The sequence below is a fragment of the Lipotes vexillifer genome, unplaced genomic scaffold (genome assembly GCF_000442215.2).
Source record: "Lipotes vexillifer unplaced genomic scaffold, Lipotes_vexillifer_v1.1 scaffold1017, whole genome shotgun sequence".
Lineage (NCBI taxonomy): Eukaryota > Metazoa > Chordata > Mammalia > Artiodactyla > Lipotidae > Lipotes > Lipotes vexillifer.
This window is the reverse complement of record NW_006772141.1, coordinates 2,707,468-2,724,440: the sequence shown is the minus strand read 5'-3', so window position 1 is coordinate 2,724,440 and position 16,973 is coordinate 2,707,468. Positions and strand designations below refer to the sequence as shown.

Sequence of the window (16,973 nt, the reverse complement as noted above, 5' to 3'; positions counted from 1 at the left end):
TAAAGCATAATAATATAGTGAGCAATTCACGAACTTACTCCCCAACTGCAGAACCAGAATATTTCTAATACTGTTGAAACCGCCTGTTTGTTCTTCAGTCCTAGCCCTCAGTCTCCCATATGCCTGCCATGTTATCTAGAAAAATACCTTTCTAACTTCCATCATTTATACTTCTGACAAGTGTGATCAGTAGTAGATTGAATCTTTTGGAATTGCCAGTTAGGCACTTGGTGTGCTACCACTTATTGTGACCCTGTATTTCACTTTCACATTGTGGTTTGGTACAATATTAATGTTTTATATTAATTTAAGTTTTTTAAAATGGGAGGGAAGAGTAAGAAAGAACAGTCTCTGGTATTTAATTTTCATATTCTCCAAAATGGATTTGTCAGTCTCAGTAAGGCTTACTGAAGCTGCTAATAATGGGCAAATGTGGCTTGCATACACAGCACCAAGAACGGTCCATACCATAGAATTTCAGAAAAGACCACACTGATTGGGTGATTTTACTTATTTTCAATTTTTATTTTGAATATCATGTCTAATGAAGAAAATGTTTAAGGCAATATAACAGTGGTAAAAGCAGAAATAAGACATTAAGAACTTTTAAGGCACATCTGAGTATCCAGTACATGCTAGCTGCTGTTATTGTTTAGTAATATCACTGCTACCAATTCAGAGTGAGAACTAATGCCAAATTAAGAATGAGACTACTATATTTCTAAGAAAACCAAAATGTACTTTGATTTAGAAATAGCAGTTTAATTTCTAACTTATCTGTCTTAATTTTTGCATCTATAAATTAATTTTCTCAGAGTTGTGAGAATTAACAAGGAAGTGTGTGTGTGTGTGTGTGTGTGAGAGAGAGAGAGAGAGAGAGAGAGAGAGGGAGAGATTGAGAATAGGAACAATGCTTGGCACAGAGTAGGGACTGAATAAATTATAGCTGTATATGAACAATGAGTGAAATATAAGACTTCAAGACACTTCGTTTTATAGTTTTAGAACCCTTTTAGTTATAATTACATCTCTCAATTTTAGGATGCCTTGTTCTTCCTGAAGGATTTCTTCACAAGTGTTTCCACAGAAGTAGAGCTTCTCATGGCTCCAGATCCAGAAGGTATTAAATATGTAGAGTTTGAAAAAGTCTATAACAAGTACTTGGATTGATTTTGATTGTTATGAGGCCTTTTTGAGAATGTACCTAAAAAGCTTTATTCTCATTTATATAAATGTGTTCTGTGCTCATTTTTGTTAAGTTGTACAAATGTAGTTTATGTAAAAGTACAGGAGTCCCCCCTTATCCTCCGGAAGTACCTTCCAAGACCCCCAGTGGCTGCCTGAAACTGCAGATAGTACAAAACCCTGAATACACTAAGTTTTTTCTTTCTATACCTACATGCCTATGATAAAATTTAATTTATAAATTAGGCACAGTAAGAGATTAACAACAGTAACTAGTAATAAAATAAAACAATTATAACAATATACTGTAATAAAAGTTAGGTGAACATGATCTTTCTGTCTCTCAAAATGTCTTGTACAAATTTACTGCCTTTTTTCATCTTAACTAAGCACTTATCATGCCCTGTGGCTGTAACCTTTGAGGTACGACAGCAAAATGAGTGCGAATTTCTTTTTCCTTCATCACAGTTTTACAGATTTGTTCTTACTGTAGATCTTAGCGGCCTGAGCATACAATTTATTTTTTTCCTTATTAAGTCAAGAGCTTTCACCTTTTCACTTAGAGGAAGCATGCTGCAGCTTCTCTTTGGTGTATCTGAATTGCCAGCATCGCTGTTCTTGAACTTTGGGGCCATTATTAATAAAATAAGGGTTACTTAACACAAGCACTGCAATACCCCAACAGTCGACCTGATAACTGAGATGGCCACTCAGTGACTCACTGGTGAGATATGCTGGACAAAGGGATGATTCACATTCTGGTGGGATAGAGTATGACGATGCAAGATTTCATCATGCTACTCAGAATGGTGTGCAGTTTAAAATTTAGGAATTGTTTATTTCTGGAATTTTCCATTTCATATTTTTGGACCGCAGTTGATCTTGGAAAGTGAAACTGAAGCTAAGGAGGGACTACTGTAATAATTTAAAAGGTGAAAGACTTCTCTAGCAGTAGTTGTATTTATTAAATGAAATGTAGCAAAACAAGTTAAATGTAGATTGACTTAAATTGTTGCTTTAAAGAAGTATACCTAATTTTCAAATGTGCACTTTCAGTTAAAAAGTCTCCTGGAGCTGATGTCACCTGCAGTTTGCCAAGGCATTTAAGCACCTCAAAGGAGCCAAATCTAGTTATTTCTTTCCCTGGGCCAAAGCAGCCTTCCCCAAATGGCAGTGCCAATTCAGTGCAAGTGGTCAATGGGGAAGGAGAGAAGGACTTCTCTGCTGAGGAAGCGTCATTTAGTGATCAGCCTGTGTTTTTTAGGTAAATCATTTAATTTTGATAACAAATGAAGTTGTTTTAGAGTATGAAGGTTGTTCTTTAATGTGTTTGTGTACCGGAAATCATGAGGTCGCATCGGTTTTCATGTTTTAAATATCTTGTATATTGATGAAAACAGTTAGAAAATAGAATGTGAGAATTGGAAAGATCCTGGGAGAGAGGATCTCTGGTGGTTGTAAACTTTTCTACCATAAAAGAAGAATCTCTTTTATTATTTTCCTACGTTTCTTTTTTATTTAAAAATTTTTTTCTAACAAAAACATTGTGTATCTTAAGTAATAACTTGAATTCTCATTTCACATAAGCTGCCAATTTGGTTTTTGTGAACATTGGATAACCAGTATAAAAGAAATTGAATTGTTATAATTCTGGCCTGAAAGCACAGAAATTTGACACTTTTTAGTCAGACTATGTAACCTCACTTACTTAGGTAAATATTTGTTTTTTTTCCATTTAGACTACTTAAAATAGCCTGTAGATTTCTGTTTCTACTCTCAAAAGCTCCTAGTGTATCTAGGACCCTGGGGTGGTACTTGGTGATATAGTTCAAATTACTCACTTTACAGATGAGGAAGTTAATACACAGAGAGGAGAGGTGACTTGCTCAAGGCCACACAGTTAGTTAGTTAGTGGCCAAGCCAGGACTAGAACAGAGGTCTTCTGAATCCCAAATCCAGTGCATTTTCCAAGTAATGGCATAATAGTCCCCTCTCCTGCAGACATTTATTCATCCCACAGATATTTATTGAACATTTATTATATGTATGTCAGATTTTGTTCTAGGTGAACAAAGTAGAGGAAAATCCCTATTTAATTGAGCTTATAGATAATAAATATATATGATTTGGCCTATCACGCATATGCCGTGGAGGAAAGTGCGAGAATGGAGGAGGCAGGTGTCGAGGGGCTGTCGCCGAGAGAACCCAGTGCAGATGAGTGTTTGGAAGATGAGGGATGACCTGGGAACCCAGACTTCTTGTAGTGATTGATACAAATACAGCATTTCCATTTTACTGTGGGTTAAATGGACTTCTGTGGGATGACTTAGTATATAACCACCGACATTAATTGTGTAGTAAAAATGTGTTTCAGCTTCCAATTTACAGCCCAACTTTTGGAAGCCAACGGCTTCTGTTTGATGTGTACCATCAGTGTATAATTATAATTTCATTCAGAATTCCCAGTATTTGTGTGTCAGTATCCTATTCGCAAGCGTTAATTTCATGACTGTCCACTAAAATTCACCAATGTAGATGGCATTTAAAAATTTACTGATGAAGACACTTAGGCTCAAAGAGTTTAAGTTACTTGCCTCGACTGCATCCCATGTAACTGATAAAACTAGGGTTCATGTCTAGGTCTCCTGGATCTTTCTGCTTTATCACAGAGCTAAAATGAATACCTTAGCCCTTTTTTACTTTTTGGTAATGATTATGTTATTTGGTTTAACCTTGAAAGTTGTTTTTATTAGTTCGTTCTCTGTATGAATTGAACATGTGCCAGAGTAAATTTTCCTAAGATAAACATTGTTTAGTAAACTAGGAAAAGGTTTTTGTGAGAAATTTAATATATGATGAAATAAATAAGATTTATAAGATGATTAACATCTGCTTACTTGTTACATTGCCTTAAGAAAAGGTAGAGCTAAAAGACATTCTCTTTTATTTAGGCCTTAATATATTCACATGATTTATTTTGTGGTTTTGTTTTTATTCTCCAATTGAACAAATTCATTTATATCTAATTTCAGCTCTTAGTAATTTTGAATATAAATAACTCCCCTCCTTTCTTTATCTTTAGAGAATTTAGATTCACATCAGAAGTTCCTATTCGACTTGATTATCATGGCAAACACGTATCAATGGATCAGGTCTGGAAACTTTGCACAAATATACTCTACAAAATTATCTCATTTGTTTTTCTAGTGGACTCAATTTTTAAAAAACTTTTTTCCGTTATAGTTTGTGTATGTGAAATGCAGTGTAAGATTTTAAAACTTAATTCTGCTTTTAAGTAAATTAAGTATAATTTTACTTAAGAACTCATGAGTAAAATTTGATATAAATTGGGTCGTATAAAATACATGTACTTTTTTGTTCTAAGTACTTTAGGTGTTTTACCTTTAATAGTGATTTTTTTTTTTTTTTTTTTTTAAATTTTCAAGGGTACATTAGCTGGGATTTTGATTGGTCTGGCCCAGTTAAACTGCTCTGAACTAAAGCTGAAGAGGCTTTTCTATCGGCATGGGTAAGTTGGTTGATTACATGAGCCTTTAAGACGTAGCTACTAAAGTTAGTTTACAGCAAACTAAAAATTGAGTTTTCTTAGCGAGCATACATAATTTAATTATTTTACACTGTTGTTTGCAGAGACCTCATTTTTAGAGGATTTTTACTGGCTAGGGGCTAATTTTTGTTCTGAGAGAAGAGAAGTAGTTTGAAGAGAGTAGTATTTTTCAAAAAACAGCTAGAGTTAGAATTTTTTAAAATAATTTCCCAAAGTTATAAGTTAGCCTATTCGGTGAAAAGACTGGAAGTTCACAAGGTAATGGTTCTTAGTAGCTAAGAACTGTCTGGCAATTTATAGACACTGAGTTAACCCTATGCCAGAGCTTTAGATGTTGAAGAAGTAAGAACAGTGGAAAAGCACACTTACATATACTGCCTAAGCCTTATACAGAAATTATTAGCACTATAAGTGCGAAATTATTAGCACTTACATATACTGCCTAAGCCTTATACAGAAATTATTAGCACTATAAGTGCGAAATTATTAGCACTTACATATACTGCCTAAGCCTTATACAGAAATTATTAGCACTATAAGTGCGAAATTATTAGCACTTACATATACTGCCTAAGCCTTATATAGAAATTATTAGCACTATAAGTGCGAAATTATTAGCACTTACATATACTGCCTAAGCCTTATATAGAAATTATTAGCACTATAAGTGCGAAATTATTAGCACTTACATATACTGCCTAAGCCTTATATAGAAATTATTAGCACTATAAGTGTGAAATTATTAGCACTTACATATACTCCCTAAGCCTTATATAGGAATTATTAGCATTAGCATTAGCATTGGGTTAGATGTATGTGTATACATAGATGTATGTATATACTTAAATTGAAAATCTATAAAATTTTGTCCTTATAATTTGTACATTTTCTTTTTTGTCTTTTTTTAATAAACTTATTTATTTATCTATTTATTTATTTTTGGCTGCATTGGGTTTTTGTTGCTGCACCACGGGCTTTCTTTAGCTGCGGTGCGCGGGGGCTACTCTTGTTGCGGTGTGTGGGCTTCTCATTGCAGTGGCTTCTCTTGCTGTGGAGCACGGGCTCTAGGTGTGCGGGCTCAGTAGTTGTGACTTGCGGGCTGTAGAGCGCAGGCTCAGTAGTTGTGGCGCACGGGCTTCGTTGCTCCACGGCATGTGAGATCTTCCCGGACCAGGGCTCGAACCCAAGTCCCCTGCATTGGCAGGCGGATTCTTAACCACTGTGCCACTAGGGAAGCCCTCTTTTTTTGTCTTAAGTAAAAAAAAGTCCCCAAACTTGTCTAAACCTATAAATTTCATTTTCCTTCCTGTATACTTAAAGTCATTTGCTCTAGTTTGCTAGGTGTTGACAAATTATTCTCATATGCAATCACTGAATGGCTTACTGACATTAAGAAGAACCAGCTGCCAGGAATTCTGGGAGGCGTTGGGCCTATGCATTCACTAGTGCAATTAGGTGAGTGTTCTTTTTTAATTAGAAGATAATTTATTTTGCCTGATCAGTGATTCTTAACTCTTTTGGGGTTATGGATGCCTTTGAGAATCTACGTGAGGATCATCTTTCTAGAAAAACCTACATGTTAGTCGTACAAAATTTTGCCTCCCATTTTAGGAGTTAAAAACCCAAGGGTTGGAATGATAGCAGAGATCTAAGCTCCAGCACGCCTCTTGATTTCTGTGTGTTGGCTGCTGTTCTAGTGCAAGGCCTGAAGGACTTGGTCTGGTTGCCAGTTGAGCAGTACCGGAAGGGCGGCCGCATCGTCAGAGGGTTTCAGAGAGGCGCTGCCTCCTTTGGCACCTCGACAGCGATGGCTGCTCTAGAACTCACGAACAGAATGGTTCAAACCATACAGGTATCTTTTCAAAGACCAGCTTGATCTATACAAAGAGGAAGAGCTGTTGTAAGCAGTTGGGTTATTTTGCTCTCAAAATGTACTGTGAAAGTGTATAAAATATTGAGAATATTTTATTTGTAATGATTTCATATCATTAACTTTTTTTTTTGATTAGCTGTCCAGTGTTAAATAAGTAGTTAAATAATAAAGCAGTGGACTACAGTGTCAAATTTGTTTGTCTCTTTCAGGTAAATTATATCTATTAAGTTAGCCAAGGATTTATTTCACCACATTTATGTGAAAAGATCATAGCTGAATGTAAAGAAGGCATTAGCGATCTAATAGTAGTCGTATTAAGGTTTGTTATATTAAGTATTAAGCTCCATTTGGCCTTATCCAGTTGTTCACAGACCATGCATTCTTGTCTAACCTTGGTAACACGGAGAGTGTTCTCAGAAGGCAGAGGAGGGGCTGAAAAATTCAGCTCAATCCAGATATGAGTTATTAGTGTACACTTTAACATTCTTGTTATAAAAGTGATACATTCTTGTAAAGAATTCAAATGCTGCAGAAGGGCCGGTCTGAGGGTGTGTGAGTCCCTCTCCTCTTCCTCTCTCCCCGTAGGAAGTGCACTGTTGGAGCTTAACCCTCCAGACTTTCTTCTGATTCACTTTTTTGTTTTCTGATTCACTTTTCACTCTCTGATAAAATGATCCAGGCGGCGGCAGAGACTGCTTATGACATGGTGTCTCCTGGTACCCTTTCTATCGAGCCCAAGAAGGTCAAAAGGTTCCCTCATCACCGCTTAGCCCACCAGCCAGTGGACCTGAGGGAAGGTGTGGCCAAGGCCTACAGTGTCGTGAAGGAGGTGAGTGGGCACCCGAGGGGACAGGCCAGAAGCAGTTTGCGTGCTTTCCTGACGTTCATCTAAAGAGCATCGGCGCTTGGGCTTTGTTCCAAAGAAACCCCTGGGGTGGATTTGGGACTCTTCTATCACTGGTGAGTGCAAATATCTGCATGACGTAAGAGAGGAGGCTGTGTCCTGACCTGCAGGCTCACGAGAAGAGTAGTGATCTAGTGGGAAGACTGATCTCTTTACATACAGAAGCAAACAAGGAGTAGTAGAAACACGCCATGGACTCACCAGAGGAGTTAACATATGTTTATATTTTGCTGTATTTTACGCAGATTTGTTTAAAAAATAAAAATTTTCAGGTTAATCACAAATGCTGACCCCATTCCCATGCCTTCACTATCCTGAAGATGGTACATATTTTTTTGTGCATATTTTTATAGTTTCATATAAGTATGTATTCATAAGCAAATACTTAATTGCTTATATTTTAAAAGTTAACATAAATGGTATCATTTGTACCATCCTGTAACTTTTGTCTTTCAAGATATACCCACATTGATATATGTCGATCTAATTTAAACTTTTATAGTATTTCACTGTATGAATATAGCATAATTTATTTATCTTCCTATTGGTGGACAGTTTCCTTTTTTAAAAAATTAATTAATTAATTTCTTGTTGGCTGCGCTGGGTCGTCGTTGCTGCGCGCGGGCTTTCTCTAGTTGTGGCAAGCGGGGGCTACTCTTCGTTGCGGTGCGCGGGTTCTCGGTGTGCGGGCTTCAGTAGTTAAGGCGTGTGGGCTCAGTAGTTGTGGCGCACAGACTTAGTTGCTCCATGGCATGTGGGATCTTCCCGGACCAGGGATCGAATCCATGTCCCCTGCATTGGCAGGCGGATTCTTAACCACTGCGCCACCAGGGAAGTCCCAGGTTCCATTTTTTCCCTGAAATACAGCTATTGGAATGTTCATATAAATGCCCCTTTGTTTGTATGTGCAAGAAGTTGTTAAGGGTGGAATTGGTGATTTGTAACTATTTGAATCTTGACACTTATTAAGCATTAACAAATTGTAATTTAGTTGCACCAGTGAATCCTGGTTCTTTATGGGTGTTGACAGGAGCACTCCTTGTCTTTTTTTTTTTTTCTTATTCAAACAGAAAGTCACAAAAATTATAATCATCCTCATCAGTTCACTCAGTCCCATGTAATTAATTTTTTTTTTTCATCTTGATCTTTTGTTAGCACTTTTGTGAACTCATCAGTTTTCCATTAGAGTTCTGAGAATACTTATTCATTCAGTTCAGCAGTACAGTCAGTTATCAGAAATCTGTACTTGTCAGAGTCTTTTCCATGAATTCCTTGAAGATGAAACCCTTTTATAGGAACATTTTTGCAGAAGCATCAGAGTACACCCAGAACTGTCTGTAAATGACAAAAGACTTAAAAATGACCACGGTTAAAGATTTGATGAAAGTTCATAATAATGCAATTGACAAGGAAATTTAGTTATTTCTGAGATATACATTTTAAAGTAATAACTAGAATTATGACATAACATTATACCAGAACATGTAAGATTTTTAGGAATTTCATGTAATGTCTGAAACATTAATATTAACATATTTCCATACAAATAACCCAAAGAAAGTTTAGTATTAGTTTTTTTTCCTTTTTTTAGCATTCCTTGTCTTAATCTTTTTTGGGTTTTTTTTGACATAGGCCATGAAGTTTGAGGTCATTTTACTTATGATTTGTGTGTTAAGATTTCATTAATGATATTTTTCCCTGTCATATTCTGACAGGCATAAGTGCCTTAAGACAGTCTTTTACATGACAGAAGAAGCCCATGTGGTCCCAAATGGTGGGAAGAAGACTGAAGTGAGGCCCCCAAGAAATGTGTTAGTGGATAAATAAAGGCAAGACCACAGATCACCTCTCTTAAAAAGACGTTTAGTCGGGAGAATAAAGAGAGAATTACCAGTCAGACCTGTTCCTACAGATGTCAGGATTGGGCCAGTAATCAGACATGTTAGAAATCAGGTTTGTAAAAATGATCCTGGGCTTCAAGGCATAGCAGGGGCAGTTTGCAGCAGGATATAATAGCACTTGGGTACATAGCACTTTGCAGTTCACAAAATGCTTCCCTAATTTAATCTATGCTCATTTAGATTTTTTTTTTTTTTTTTTTTTTCCAGTACGTGGGCCTCTCACTGCTGTGGCCTCTCCCGTTGCGGAGCACAGGCTCCGGACGTGCAGAGCTCCGGACGTGCAGGCTCAGCGGCCATGGCTCACGGGCCCAGCTGCTCCGCGGCACGCGGGATCCTCCCGGACCGGGGCACAAACCCGCGTCCCCTGCATCGGCAGGCGGACTCTCAATCACTGTGCCACCAGGGAAGCCCTAATCTATGCTCATTTAAATAAAAGTATTTGTGTGCTTACTCTGTGCCAAGAGTATAGTAACCCTTAAAAGATAGGTGGTTTTCCTGACTTAGAGATGAGGAAATGGGGTCAGCAAGAATGGCTTCCCCACTGTACCGTGGCGAGACGGTAGTGGAGCCTGGATCGGAACCCAGGTATTTGGTCTCATGTTTAGTTCTCTAAAACCATCTGTGTGAAGAAGGGAGGAAGGAAGGTGAGCATGATTTGATGTGGTAGGTGTGCTTGATCAGACGGAGTCTGAATTCTGTATAAGAAAACTTTTAAAATAGATGTTCCTAAGTGGTGATAAATACTATCTCTTGGGCTTCCCTGGTGGCGCAGTGGTTAAGAATCTTCTTGCCAATGCAGGGGGCATGGGTTCAAGCCCTGGTCCGGGAAGATCCCACATGCCATGGAGCAACTGAGCCCGTGAGCTACAACTACTGAGCCCACGTGCCACAACTGCTGAAGCCCACGTACCTAGAGCCTGTGCTCTGCAACAAGAGAAGCCACTGCAGTGAGAAGCCCGTGCACCACAATGAAGAGTAGCCTCCACTCGCTGTAACTAGAGAAAAGCTTGCGCACAGCAACGAAGACCCAACGCAGCCAAAAATAAATAAATAAAATAAATAAATTTATTTAAAAAAATACAATCTCTTTTCCTATTATATGTTGGTAACTCAAAGATCAAGAGGAAACATCCCACGTGTTTCACAAGGTCAGGGGTTGGCAAATGATAGGTCTCAGGTCAGATCTGGCCCATGCCTGTTTTTATATGGACCTTTTAGTAAGAATGATTTTTACAGTCTTAAAGGATTGTAAAAAGAAGAAAACAAGACGGAAGAAGAAGAGTGTATGACAGAGCGTGTGCAGCCCGCAGATACTTGGCACCTGGCCCTTTGCAGGGACGGTTTGCCGAGCCCTGCTCTGCGTGATCAGGTGTCGTGGTGGCTGGGGAGCAGTGGTGAGGGAAGTACTCGTTTATGTAGGAGCTGCTCAGCGAGCACTTAGTAGCTGCTGAGTCGCACCGGGCTCTCTAGGTGCACCGTTTCATGTGACTCTAACAATCACGACAGCATTTTCGTTCCCCTCTTAAAGCGCTTGTGTCAGGTCACACAGCTAAATGATGGAGCTGAGGTTTGAATTTGCTTGGTGGTGCCGATTGCCACGTTCTGACACACTAACAGCGACTATTTGTGGGTTAGGGAGGGGACCTGGGGGCAGGCAGGAGGAGGATGTAGGCATCTTCACTGTGGTGACGGTTTTACTTGTTGGCTGTTATTCTGTAGATAGTTTGGAAAATAGCACTTTTACATTTTTGTTTTAGCTCTTCTGTAACCCTCTCCCCGCCACGGTATTACATGTTTCTTGCCTGCTGTGCTGTGTAAAAATGATACTCCTATCAGGTTGTCAAAGTGAGGGCTAGACTTTGGACTAGGACAAAGCTCCTTGATTTCCCTGGAGAGCCCGAAGTTCCTCTCGTTGTGCCCGTCACTGAAGTGGTCACAGTGGAATAGTGCCTCGTGGCCCCTAAGGGATTTTGAGTTAGACAAATGGTAGAGATTTGAAAGTCATGCATGACATTTTACCACTCTGGCTTGACCTACTCATTTACATATTCAGCTCTAAAGCTCAGCAATCATGATTATTTTAATGTTACGCAGTTATAAGAAAGATGAAAAATGCTACAGAAGCTTTGTTTCTAATTATTAAACATGTTCCTGCTTTATGTTCTCAGAATTTTCTCTGTTTAATCCAGTAAAATGTTCTATTTAGCCTTTTATCTTAATTGAATGTTCCACAGTTATCTCTTCCAGTACATAGCCAGTAATTTAAAACAAATTAAATTATTTTCTGGAGCTTAGTCAAATTAGGTTTTTTTGTTACAGTTGAATCACAGGAGCTATCACCATATTCATTTAGTGATTATATTTATTCAAGAAGCTTTGTTTGCTAAGTTTGATTTAACTAGGGTGATTACTAGTGCCAGAAAAGCTGCTCTTGGATTATTAACTATTTCTGTAAGCTTCCCCATGTGAAATTGTAGTTTACAATTGTAGTTTACACAACTGTCACAACAAAATGCTAAATCATCATAATTGCATCTTACTTTCCCTTATAATTAGAATTGTCATAAAAATAATTATCCTGGCTTATCTCAAAAGTACAGGTTCTGTTTTTTTTTTGCTTTTTGTCTAGTTACAGACCTGCTGTTGATTAACTCTACTAAAGTGTGTATTATGAGAGAATTTAGAGAGTTTTCTGACCAGTGATTTACTCCCCTTCTCTCCCCTCCCCCCTTCCAGGGAATTGCAGACACGGCTCAGACCATTTACGAAACCGCAGCCCGGGAGCACGAGAGCAGAGGGGTGACTGGCGCCGTGGGCGAGGTCCTGCGCCAGATCCCTCCAGCCGTGGTGAAACCTCTGATCGTTGCCACAGAAGCAACATCCAGCGTCTTAGGTGGCATGAGAAACCAAATTAGACCAGACGTTCGGCAAGACGAGTCACAGAAATGGCGCCATGGAGAAGACTGACATTTCAGACGTGATTCTTTATGAAGATAATGAGGGTGGAAATAAGGAACAGAGTATCCCACTGGCAGCTTTAGGGGGAACTCGTTTAATTTTATTGTGCTCATCTCAGGAACAAAACCATTTCTTAGTGAAATAATTTAGTTTCAAAACAACATGCAACCAAAACCTTTTGACATTTTAGGTCTAGTTTGGTACTTGCCTGTAGAATAGAAATGTTTGGTGGCTGGTGTCAAAAGTCCATGAAGCATTTGCTGCCCAGTTAGTGGAATGTTTGCTTTTATTAAAATGACTGTACTTTTCCTTGTTACAGACAGCTGTCATTGGAAACCTCCTTTTACAGTACAGAGTGCTCAGAAACATTTGAGCACTTTGAAAGCACTATTTATGTTGCTCTAAGGAGTTGATTTTTCTCCAGGTTTGAAGAGAATCACAGCTTCGAAACTTTTATTGAAAATGAGAGACAGAAGCCACAGGGAAAGTAAAACAAATAGGATTTTCAACATAAATACCCGTGAGGAAAAAGTAACCTAGTCTGTTGGATTTAGTGTTCCTGCACTCACGAACAATGTTGTTTCCATTTGCTCAGAAGAGCCTTCTGTGGGAGTTTGAGAACGTGAATGTCGCAGACTTGTTCTGTTGTGTTGCACTTTATTGTGTGTGTGTGTGTGTGTGTGTGTGTGTGTTTAGATTAATACAAGTTATGTGCTATATTCTACGTGTAATTTATAGAGTTACACAAAATATAAAGAGGGGTAAGTCTGAAGGTTTTTGGCAAAGGAAGGTAACTCAAATGTAGTAACTTTCATTGATTCTGAGCGTAAATGAAAATGTGCATTCTATAATGAACTGGGGCCCATCTAATGGTTTATATATTCAATTTTAAGCAGGTATAGTGCAAGGTTATTAGGAATGTGTGGAAAGGGAGATTGAAAGTGGTTTTTACTCTTTTGAAATTAACCAAAAATCCTCCAAATATGCCCTAGTCAGCTATTTCGAAGTACCGTTTTTACTTGGTTAACAATGTACATTTTGATAATCTGTCAGGAATGAATAAAATATTTTTATTTAAAGGTAAAATTGTTTTATGCTTCCATGAATATTTTGCTTCTCTTAGAGCATATTCATAGATGCAATACTAGAATTTATTCCAAGACCCTTGGGAACACTTTCTCAAAATTGATTTTGGTTAATATCAAGTAAATCATTACCTAGGAGTGAGAGGGAAATTGTTCTCAAGAACTCAGCCTCTAACTTTAGATTAATCTAGCAGAAAGAAAATATAGGACTTTGTATTCATCCACTGTTTAAAGTTGCATGATGTACATTCTCATTTTCTAGAGTGGGGGGATGTCATCGAGGTGAATTTGGATTTCACAACTGCTTTCACTTTGGGGTTTGGAAAATGACGTTGAATCAATTTCATTCTCTAAACTTTCTAAACAAGAAAGCAAATGTAAACCAAAAATCTGAACATTTAAAATTTATAAAATGATGTTAAATAGCACTTAATTTAATTTTGTTTTCTGTTTACTGCTGAAAAACTTAAAAGGATAGTGCTCAGAAAACCACCTGTTTAAGCATCACAGGACCGTTTATTACTCGGCCCCCGTTAGATGGAGTCCACCTAGAACGTGGTCCTGAGTAAACGCTAGCCATGGCTGTTTATTATATGAAGCTTCAGCCTGCTTCCGGGGTGCTTTCCAGGCACCCTCGCATTGAAACCAGTATTTTCCCTTATAAGGGAACATGCTGTGTGTGATATCTGTGATGATTAATCAAACTGGAAAACACTTGCTCAAATTTAAAAATATAAAATCTCTTCATTAAATATATTTTCCATACTACATCTAATTGAACTTAAATAATTAGTATAGGGAGAAATAACCATCCTCTTCTTTGTACTCTGAGTTGCAAATGGACCTGTTTTTTTTTGACAGATTGGGTTTATAAGTCCCATTTAAACATATGTGTTTATAGTGTAATTTCCATGGCTCTCTGTTCTGCCCTCCTGTACCTGCTTTTAATAGAATCCATGTTTGGGAACAGAAACCTTGTGTCTCAGAAAGATTCAGTGTCAAGGGTCTAGTCATTGTCAGTTTAACCAAGATGCTCTTTACTTGAGACGTTTACATAGAGGTCCTTTCTATATTTGAATACTTAGGCATTGTTAAATATCCTTAAGTTTTTCAATAGTGTCTTTTCAAACTTTTGCGTCACCATGACACAGTAAAGAGTGTTGGCAGGATCCTCGTGTTGCCAGATCTGTGACTTACCAAGTGGATGCCTTTGCCAAGACATTGAGTTTCTTTGTGCCTCTGTGTCCCTCTCTGTAAACGAAGGGGTTTCTTAATGACAAAGCCCAACAGAGATTTTCAGATGAGTAGAGCGTGCGTGTGTATGCATGTGAATGATGACGTGGGATGTGGCACTCCGTTGAGTGCCCCAGGCCTCTGCACCTGGGACGGGTGGTGGTGTCGAACAAGAGCACTGGCCACATCACACCCACAGTAGCCACGGCTCCTTCAGATCTTTGATCTCGTAGAGTAACGTGTCTCTGAACGGCCATGGTGCCTTCAAGGCTGACTTCTGAATGGAGCAAACTGAGCACGTCCACGTATTGCTGCATTAAGTCCACTTACGTTTCTCCCCGAGGGGTCCAGGTCAGTGAGCTTGATCAGGATGCATTTGTGAGTTTCAGAACCTCACAGTGTTGCAGGAACATGTTAAGACCACTTTACGTTATAAAGGCAGCAGAGGCCATGGTGACATCTTGTCTTGATTAGGATCCCCCAGTTTCCCTTCCTGTCTGTCCACAGATTGCTGTTATTTACAAATAGAATGTCCTCTCAGCATTTGCCTTTTAGGACAGATAGGATGCAATGTTTTTTTCTAGACATCATAGCGAAGACTTTCATTTTAGTAAAGCTTGGGTCCAATTTGGATTCCCACTTAAGCACATATATTTAACATCAATATTTTTATAATGCAGAACTCACTTTAAGAAAGAAAAAAAAAATCTCCCCAAATAGCAATGTGCCTAAAATGAGAAAAAGACTAAAAACCAGTATTTCCTGTGTCCTGCTATGCGTCACTTCCCTCTCCTTTAAAAACTGCCTTTGTTCAGTTCCCAAACAGTCCAAACAACTACATCTGCTCCTCGGGGGCCGCTCGCCACCCTCGGGTACTGTTGGTTCAGGTTCTGTGCACCGTGTGTGCTCTCACCAGAGATGAGAGACAGAGGGCAGAGGCAAGTTAAGCAGTTTGTTTTTTTTTTTAACATCTTTATTGGGGTATAATTGCTTTACAATGGTGTGTTAGTTTCTGCTAAGTTAAGCAGTTTTAAACGAGGAATCCACACTTGCACTAAGTAGTTTTAGGATTAACAATTAATTATCTTACCACGAATTTAGATCTTGTATATGTAAAAAGCTGCATGACTCAGCTTAAGAGAAATCATTTACCTTTGCCCCGCCTCAGTTTTCTCACACCTGCGTGGGGTGTGAATGAACCCTCAGCTTGTGGCAGTGTGGCAGGGCTAGTGGCCCGTGGTGAGCAGTCTGTTCCCTGTTTCCCTTCATATCCTCTTGACCTATTTAAGACACGAGAGAAAATGTCAAGTTCTTTAAGCGTCGTGAAAGTCAGGGCCTGTGCAGATGCAAAGCGATACTTTGCATCTGCAAATGCATCAACTGGACATACCCAAATATATAACTCAAATATCAATATAAATTTGTGAAACTTAGGTTAAAAAGGAAGGTTATTTGGGTAGTATATAGATAATGAAGGAAAGAAAATTTTTTTCCCATTACCAAGAAATCTTATTTCTGTGTCCTGGAAGGTATAGTCAGTCTTTTCATTGAGAATAACTGAGTGCTTTAATGCCAATTTATTTTTATCTCAAAAGTTTCAGGATCATGCTAGGCATTGCTCCCTGTAGTAGACTTTACGTGCACAGTTGCAAGCCAGCTAGTTGTAATCAGAAGTATTTTCCTTTCATTGTAGTGTCTGCAAATCAGAGAGAGAGAAGGCATTCTAACACAGCATGATCGGCTTTGGGGATGAGAAACTTGAGTTTCAACAATTCATATTTTGAAATGTCAGCAATTTAAAAAAACAGAGGTGTTAGACATTTTTGCTTCCTGTAACCAGTGTTGGCCCCTTAGTTTCAAGCATGTTGCTTCATAAAAAGCACCAGATGGCTATCTGATGTATTTCAAGAGATTGTAGATGTGATGTTGGCTAACTCAGTGACATCTCTAATGCTCTGGGGGTGTTGAAATAGCAGCCCCTCCTTTAAGAAACATGTTTACCTTGCTGTTTCACATGTACTTTGTGTATATGAAATGGCAGCTTCCAATTTCTAGTTGGATTTGTCTTACATTGTTTGTGTAACTTGCCAGTCACGCAGGACTGTTTGCTTTTTCATTGCGAAATTTGGTAGGGACGCCAATTCAGCTCTTATGTTAATCCATCCTGATTTATTTTAGACATTGAATTGATCTCACCAGAAGTAAAAAGCATATGTTGTATATGTTGACTGTCATTGCTAAGTTTCCTAATTGAGGTAATTATGGT

General features: G+C 38.4%; 1 protein-coding gene across 1 annotated transcript in view; it reads left to right on the top strand.

The window, feature by feature from the left end:
* The window catches only part of ATG2B (autophagy related 2B), a 75,779-nt gene extending 62,307 nt beyond the window's left edge, over nucleotides 1-13,472 (top strand). Inside the window, exons 35-42 of the mRNA XM_007447328.1 lie at nucleotides 1,042-1,120; nucleotides 2,242-2,449; nucleotides 4,268-4,337; nucleotides 4,632-4,714; nucleotides 6,087-6,208; nucleotides 6,451-6,605; nucleotides 7,306-7,455; nucleotides 12,168-13,472. Of these exons, the coding sequence (XP_007447390.1) occupies nucleotides 1,042-1,120; nucleotides 2,242-2,449; nucleotides 4,268-4,337; nucleotides 4,632-4,714; nucleotides 6,087-6,208; nucleotides 6,451-6,605; nucleotides 7,306-7,455; nucleotides 12,168-12,398 (1,098 nt within the window). The 3' untranslated portion in view covers nucleotides 12,399-13,472. The remainder of the gene's footprint in view (nucleotides 1-1,041; nucleotides 1,121-2,241; nucleotides 2,450-4,267; nucleotides 4,338-4,631; nucleotides 4,715-6,086; nucleotides 6,209-6,450; nucleotides 6,606-7,305; nucleotides 7,456-12,167) is intronic.
* Nucleotides 13,473-16,973: the final 3,501 nt, after the last annotated feature.